Source organism: Cyprinodon tularosa, unplaced genomic scaffold (assembly GCF_016077235.1).
Source record: "Cyprinodon tularosa strain WSP-4 unplaced genomic scaffold, ASM1607723v1 ctg988, whole genome shotgun sequence".
Classification (NCBI taxonomy): domain Eukaryota; kingdom Metazoa; phylum Chordata; class Actinopteri; order Cyprinodontiformes; family Cyprinodontidae; genus Cyprinodon; species Cyprinodon tularosa.
In genome coordinates, this window is record NW_024039771.1 from 167,827 (window position 1) to 175,203 (window position 7,377).

At 48.1% G+C, this 7,377-nt stretch overlaps 1 protein-coding gene across 1 annotated transcript in view; it reads left to right on the top strand.

Annotated features, from left to right (window-relative positions):
- LOC119777183 (2-lysophosphatidate phosphatase PLPPR4) overlaps positions 1–5,863 on the top strand; it is a 28,954-nt gene extending 23,091 nt beyond the window's left edge. Inside the window, exons 5-7 of the mRNA XM_038275989.1 lie at positions 1,335–1,392; positions 1,775–1,948; positions 3,506–5,863. Coding sequence (XP_038131917.1) covers positions 1,335–1,392; positions 1,775–1,948; positions 3,506–5,098 — 1,825 coding nt within the window. The 3' untranslated portion in view covers positions 5,099–5,863. The remainder of the gene's footprint in view (positions 1–1,334; positions 1,393–1,774; positions 1,949–3,505) is intronic.
- The last annotated feature ends 1,514 nt before the right edge of the window (positions 5,864–7,377 follow it).

A 7,377-nucleotide genomic window follows, 5' to 3' on the forward strand; every position in this document is an offset into this window, starting at 1 on the left:
AGAACCAATCAGAACCAGCAGAACCAAGCAACAAAACCCATCAGAACCAGCAGAACCAAAAACAGACACCATCAGAACCAGAATGAAACAAACAAAAGCACCAATCAGAACCAGACGTCCAACAGAACCAAACAACAGAACCAATCACAACCAGATAGAACCAACAGAACCAATCAGAACCAGCAGAGCCAAAAACCTGAAGCAATCAGAACAATACAAAGCCAACCAAAACTGGACTGAACCAACCAGAACCAGACAGAACCCAATATAACCTGACAGAACCTATCCGAACCAGCAAAACCAACAGAACCAAACAAACAGAAGCAATCAGAACCAGCAGGTCCAGACAGAGCCAAACAACAGAACCAATCAGAACCAGACAGAGCCAATCAGATCCAGACAGAACCAAACAACAGAACCAATCAGAACCAGCAGGTCCAGACAGAGCCAAACAACAGAACCAATCAGAACCAGACAGAGCCAATCAGATCCAGACAGAACCAAACAACAGAACCAATCAGAACCAGACAGAGCCTATCAGAACCAGACAGAACCAACCAACAGAACCAATAAGAACCAGCAGGTCCAGACAGAGCCAAACAACAGAGCCAATCAGATCCAGACAGAACCAAACAACAGAACCAATCAGAACCAGCAGGTCCAGACAGAGCCAAACAACAGAACCAATCAGAACCAGACAGAGCCAATCAGATCCAGACAGAACCAAACAACAGAACCAATCAGAACCAGACAGAGCCAATCAGAACCAGACAGAACCAACCAACAGAACCAATAAGAATCAGACAGAAGCAGCAGAACCAAACAACAGAACCAATCGAACCTGAAAACAGAACCAGACAAAACCAAGCAGAACCAATCAGAACCAGACAGAACCAACCAACAGAACCAATAAGAATCAGACAGAACCAGCAGAACCAAACAACAGACCCAATCAGAACCAGAGTGAAACAAACAACAGTTCCAATCAGAACCAGACAGAACCAACCAACAGAACCAATAAGAACCAATCAGAACCAGCAGAACCAAACAACAGAACCGATCAGAAACAGACACAACCAGCAGAACCAAACAACAGACCCAATCAGAACCAGCAGAACCAAACAACAGACCCAATCAGAACCAGAGTGAAACAAACAACAGATCCAATCAGAACCAACCAAGACCTTTTCAGGACCTGGTTCTGATGTAGAACTGGGTCACCTAGATGCAGCTCAGTCAGGTTCTGGTTCCTTTCACCATCGGACTGAATCAGACCGGCTGCTACACGCTGTGAGCCTTCTGGAACATGACCCTCTGCCTCTGCTCTGTTCCAGGAAGTCCTTCCCATCCCAGCACGCCACGCTGGCCTCCTTCGCCGCCGTCTACGTATCTGTAAGTAACTGAGCTGCCACTATCTGCTGTGTGTGGGGCGCCTCCTTAGATTTGTGGATAGATTTAGTGGTCCTGTGGGATCATTGATATGATTCCAGGGTTGGTAGTAGAGCTGTTTCCTAACGGCCTTACCAACCTTACCTCTGAACTCAACAGGAAGTGGATGGTTTGGGCGGATTCAGGATAGAGAACCGTCTCTGAGCTTTGCTTGGGGCTTTGTTGGTCCACCTGTGGCACTAATCCCCCCTGCTTTTCCACGCTGTCCTGTTGGGTTGAAAGGGATGGATTCAGAGCGGTAACCAATGCTGCAGCAGACGTAGAGCTGTAAAGACTGGATGATCACCAACAGTGGACTCTGTTTGTTCTGTTTCTATGTGGACAGATGTACTTCAACAGCACTCTAACAGACTCGTCCAAGCTGCTGAAGCCTCTGCTGGTCTTCTCCTTCATCATGAGCGCCATTGTCTGCGGCCTGACCCGGATCATCCAGTATAAGAACCATTCGGTGGACGTCTACTTGGGCTTCCTGATCGGAGGGTCTATTGCTGTTTACCTGGTAAGAGCCCGGCGACAGCACCTCTCCTGTGGGGTGTTCACGCCCAGCACGATCTGGCCATCCTAGCTTCTGAGTTACAGTCAATGTCTAACCATACAGACATCTAATGGCATGTCCGAGCATGCTGCTGTTGGAGCATCTAAGTGTTTGAGCGTCCAATGCGCCGAGGTCCAGTGCACCGATCAGCCAGAACATTGAATGTCCAGTGAGCCATGTGTCCAATTGCACCGAGTAGCCAGAACGCCAAGCGTCCGGTGCACTGAACGGCCAGAACGCTGAGCGTCCAGTGCACGGGGAAACCAGAGCGCTGACCATCTAGTTCCACAAGCGTCCAGTGCACCAAGCAGCCAGAACGCTGAGCATCCAGTGCACCTAGTATCGACTGCACCGAGCAGCCAGAATGCAGGGCGTCCAGTGCAGCGAGCAGCTGAATAAAGGGCGTCAAGTCCATCGAGCAGCCGGGGCGCCAAGCATCCAGCAGCCAGTGCACCGGGAAGCCAGAATGGCGAGTGTCCAGCGCGCTGAGCGTCAAATGCATTGTGCAGCCAAAATGCCGAGCATCCAGTGCACAGGGCGTCCAGTTCACGGAGCAGCCAGAACGCAGAGCGTCCAGCACGCCGAGCCTCCAGCGCACCGAGGAGCCAGGGCACCGAGCGTCCAGCGCTCAGAGTTTCCAGTGCACGGAGCAGCCAGAACATCGAAGCGTCAAAGTAACTCAACTTACGTCTGATGCAACATCCAGATCTCTGCGTTTGCGTGTATTTGACACACAAAACGCTTTTGGTTTTGAACGCAGCATTTAAGAATGTTTCTGAGGTAGAGGAGACGTAACAGATAAACATGGAATCAGGAATCTTTATTGTTTACCTCATTGCTTCAGGTTTCTATCTAAGGAAAACCAGCTGATTGCATCGACTCATTGACTCTTCAGCAATCCCTCACACTAAGCATGCTTGTAGCGACAGTAGAGAGGAAAAACTCCCTTTGAACAGGAAGAAACCTCCAGCAGAACCAGGCTCAGTGTGAGCGGCCATCTGCTGAGGCCCACTGGGGTTCAAGGAGACTGAAGCAGACATAGAAAAAGAAGCAGAGATAGAGAGGAACATATAAGCTCAGATCTAAAAACACTTTCCATGCTAGAAAAGCTAACAGTGAACTAGCTCCACAGGCGGATCAAACTGGGAGAGAAACAGTTGATCAGACGAGCTCTGAGCCAGTTTTCATGTCAGAAGATGAGAGAGAAAACATCCAGTTGGTCCCAGTAGAAGCTGAATCCATAGCTTTATGAGAGAAACAGGACTAAACACTGAAAAACAGCTTGCTTTAAGAGGCCCATTTAAACGGCTAAACAGGCAGGAAGGTTAAAAATGCAGCAAACAGCAGGAAGCCTCTCCTAACCTGAGGGGGGCGCTGTTCCACAGTTCAACAGAGAAAATGCTGCAACTTTAGCTCCATTTTCGTCTGTTTTACTCGATTTCGGGCTTCAGGGATTCAAAAAAAGCTTGTGGTGTTATAAAAGCCTGATTTTCACTCAGCAGCTGTTTGGTGTGTTTCCAGGGTGTCTATGCAGTGGGAAACTTTCAGTCCAGTGAGGACGCCGGCAGCAGCCCTCCTGTCCTGGTGCACCACCCGTCCTGCTCGCTGCCACACGTCAGTCAGGAGGCCGTCCTCCATCACCTGCAGATGAAAGCAATGAGCGCGGAGGTCGGCCTCCCCGCCTCCCACTCTGAGAGCGTCCTTCACCGAGGCCTCCAGGTGCAGCGGCCTGAAGACGGCCTCCAGCGCTCCATGGAGGCACTGTCGCCCTGCGGCGCGCAGAGCAAAGACGCCGCCATGACGTTCAGCCACACACTGCCTCGGGTTCATACCCCTCAGGCCATTGCCGCGTACGAAGAGGCCGCCAGGCGCCACGCCGCCACCCTCCACCACGCCTCCATGGACTCCAGCCGCTCTAAGCAGCTGCTGTCCCAGTGGAAAAGCAAGAACACCAACCATAAATGCTCCCCGGACTCCTTCTCCTCCTCCGTCGACTCGTCCTCCGGCCACGCCTCCCACCTCCCTCACCACGGCAGCAGCGAGCTGCGCTCCAGCTCTGAGCCGGCCACTGTGGGCCTAAACGGGGGCTTTGATGCCAGTGCGTATATGGCGAAGCTTCCTCCTGGAATCAGCTCCACTCTCCCCAGTAACTGCAGTGGGATCACCGGAGGGGCCCGGATACCCATGCAATCTAGGCCCGGCTCTTCACAGCTGGTGCACATACCGGAGGAGGCTCACGAGAACTACAACCCGGCCTCCCAAAGGACACTGGGGGGAGGCGGCGACATGAATGTCGGCACTTCAGTTCAGGCTAACTGGCAAAGAGCGGCGGAGAAGACGGGCAGCATCCAGAGCGGCCAGCCCAGGATCCTGCAGGTGATCGCCATGTCCAAGCAGCAGGGTCTGCTGCAGACCCATTCCAAGAGCTTAGACGACAGCAGCATGGGGTTCAACGACAGTGGAGGCGCCCAAGTCGGCGCCCGTCACAGGGGACTCACCAACCACGACCCTGGCAGCACCACTGGGCCCGGCTCACTGGGCAGCACTGCAGGCAGCATTTCTGGAAGCACCGGGGCTATCGTCAGGGTAGAGGCCCACCCTGAGAACACCCGGCCCGTCATCCAGGCTCCGTCCACAGACGGGAGCGGCTCCTGGAGGTGGAGGTCACTGGATCATGGAGGAGGCGGGAGTTCAGGGAGCGGGGGTGTCGGCAGTGGATCGGGTCCTGGGAGGCACACCGCAGAGCACAACGATCAGAACGTGGACTCGGAGAGTTCCGACTCCATACGCGACGGGTCTGTTGACCCCAAACATGGCAATAACGTCATCGCCACCACCTCATCCATGGCGACCACTGGCCAGGCAGAGCAGAGGCTCCACCACCAGGGCCTCTCCACCATTCGGGTCACTCCAGGAGACGGCTGCAGCTCTGGAACTGCAGGAGGCGTTAGAGAGAACGCCTCAGAAATCCCCTCAGTAGCTTCCAGTCGCGAGTCGACTCTGCGAAGAAAAAGCAATAATATCATCCTGATCCCGGAGAGAGCCGACAGCCCGGATAATGCCAGGAACGTTTTCTACAAGGGGACCTCCATGACCCCCACCTTCAAGGAATAAAGCCCACCTGAGCGGGAAGAAGGCGGGACAGGTGGAGCTTCGTGTTCCAAACAGCTTTTCTATGTAGCATGGTTCTTCTTCTACACGTTTACACAAAAGCACAAGCGTTTCTGTGTTGGTGAAATAATCACTGTGTTTTTTGCGTGGTCACTCCTGAGGAAACCTTTTTTATAGAGTGCTGTTTCCCATGCAGACAGAATCCTTTCCCAGCTGTGAAACCAATGTTTACTTCCCTGCATTGTAAATACTCTGTATACTTGAAAGTGGTGCTACACCAGCCAAAACCATTGACCTTGCATAGCGTTCAGTCTTATCCAAATGCACCCATCATTGTTTTACAAAGATTTTAAACTCAGTGGTTTATAAACGATGCATCTTCTCTGTACAGATACCCGTCTGTAGCGGAATACTGTTGGAACCATAAGTGAGCTTAGCATCTATCATGTAGCTACAAAGGCAAATTAGCTGGAACTTGCCTAAAAGAAGAGGTGTTTACTCTGTATCATACTGTACAAATAATACACACATACACATATATCTATATATTTGTGTAGATCCGTGCAGCCTGCTCAGCACAAACAGCAGCAAAGCACTGCAGCCAAACTGTTTTCTGACTCCACTTTCTATGTTGTCATATTTTAAACCAAGTCAAACGTATTTCAGTGAATCCTTTTTGTATGCATGAGTAAACCTGAAATAGAAAACCTTTCTCCCTCAACATTCTTCCAATAAAGGTGATAAATACAACTTTAACCTCTCCAGCCAGCAGGTGGCGCACTGGTCTAACTGGTCTGTATCTACTATCTATCTATCTATCTATCTATCTATCTATCTATCTATCTATCTATCTATCTATCTATCTATCTATCTATCTATCTATCTATCTATCTATCTATCTATCTATCTATCTATCTATCTATCTATCTATCTATCTATCTATCTATCTATGGTAAATGTCCTGTACTTATATAGCACCTTTAGTCAAGTCAGGAGACTTGGCTAAAGCGTTTTACACTACATTCATTCACCCATTAACTCACACACACTGATAGTGGCAAGCTACATTGTAGCCACAGCTATCTATCTATCTATCTATCTATCTATCTATCTATCTATCTATCTATCTATCTATCTATCTATCTATCTATCTATCTATCTATCTATCTATCTATCTATCTATCTATCTATCTATCTATCTATCTATCTATCTATCTATCTATCTATCATCTATCTATCTATCTATCATCTATCTATCTATCTATCTATCTATCTATCTATCTATCTATCTATCTATCTATCTATCTATCTATCTATCTATCTATCTATCATCTATCTATCTATCTATCTATCTATCTATCTATCTATCTATCTATCTATCTATCTATCTATCTATCTATCTATCTATCTATCTATCTATCTATCTATCTATCTATCTATCTATCTATCTATCTATCTATCATCTATCTATCTATCTATCTATCTATCTATCTATCTATCTATCTATCTATCATCTATCTATCTATCTATCTATCTATCTATCTATCTATCTATCTATCTATCTATCATCTATCTATCTATCTATCTATCTATCTATCTATCTATCTATCTATCTATCTATCTATCTATCTATCTATCTATCTATCTATCTATCTATCTATCATCTATCTATCTATCTACTATTGATGTGTTATTCCTACAGGAAACACATACCACTCTAGCAGACAATACAGATTGGGAATTAGGGTGGGGGGGTCGTGGTTTCCTAGCCACGGCTCTAATCTGAGTGCAGGTGTAGGCATTTTGTTTGCGAAACACATTGTTCTATCACAGGTAACAGTTTCTGAGATAGAAGTGGGGCATATACAGGTGGTGCAGGCTACAATAAAAGAAACACCTTTTGTGTTTGTTAATGTGTACGCTTACACCTTTGCTGGTAGTCGGATCAGCCTCTTACAAAAACTTAATGAAGCATTAAAACAGTTTAGCAGCAGCTCGGTTGTAGTTTAGGCAGGAGACTGGAACTGCACTACCAATTATTCATTGGACAGGAATGGGAGAGAGCCCAGCCCATCATCAGCTTCTTTATTAGCAAAAATCCTTAAAGAGAACAGTTTGGTAGATGTTTGGAGGACAATCCATCCAAATACCAGACAGTATACCTGGGTAAAAGTCACTGAGGGCCGGGTTAGTGCAGCCAGACTGGACAGGATTTATGTCAGTAACACATGCAGCAATAGGCTGACTGAAGCCATGATATCACCAGTTGGTTTTTCAGACCA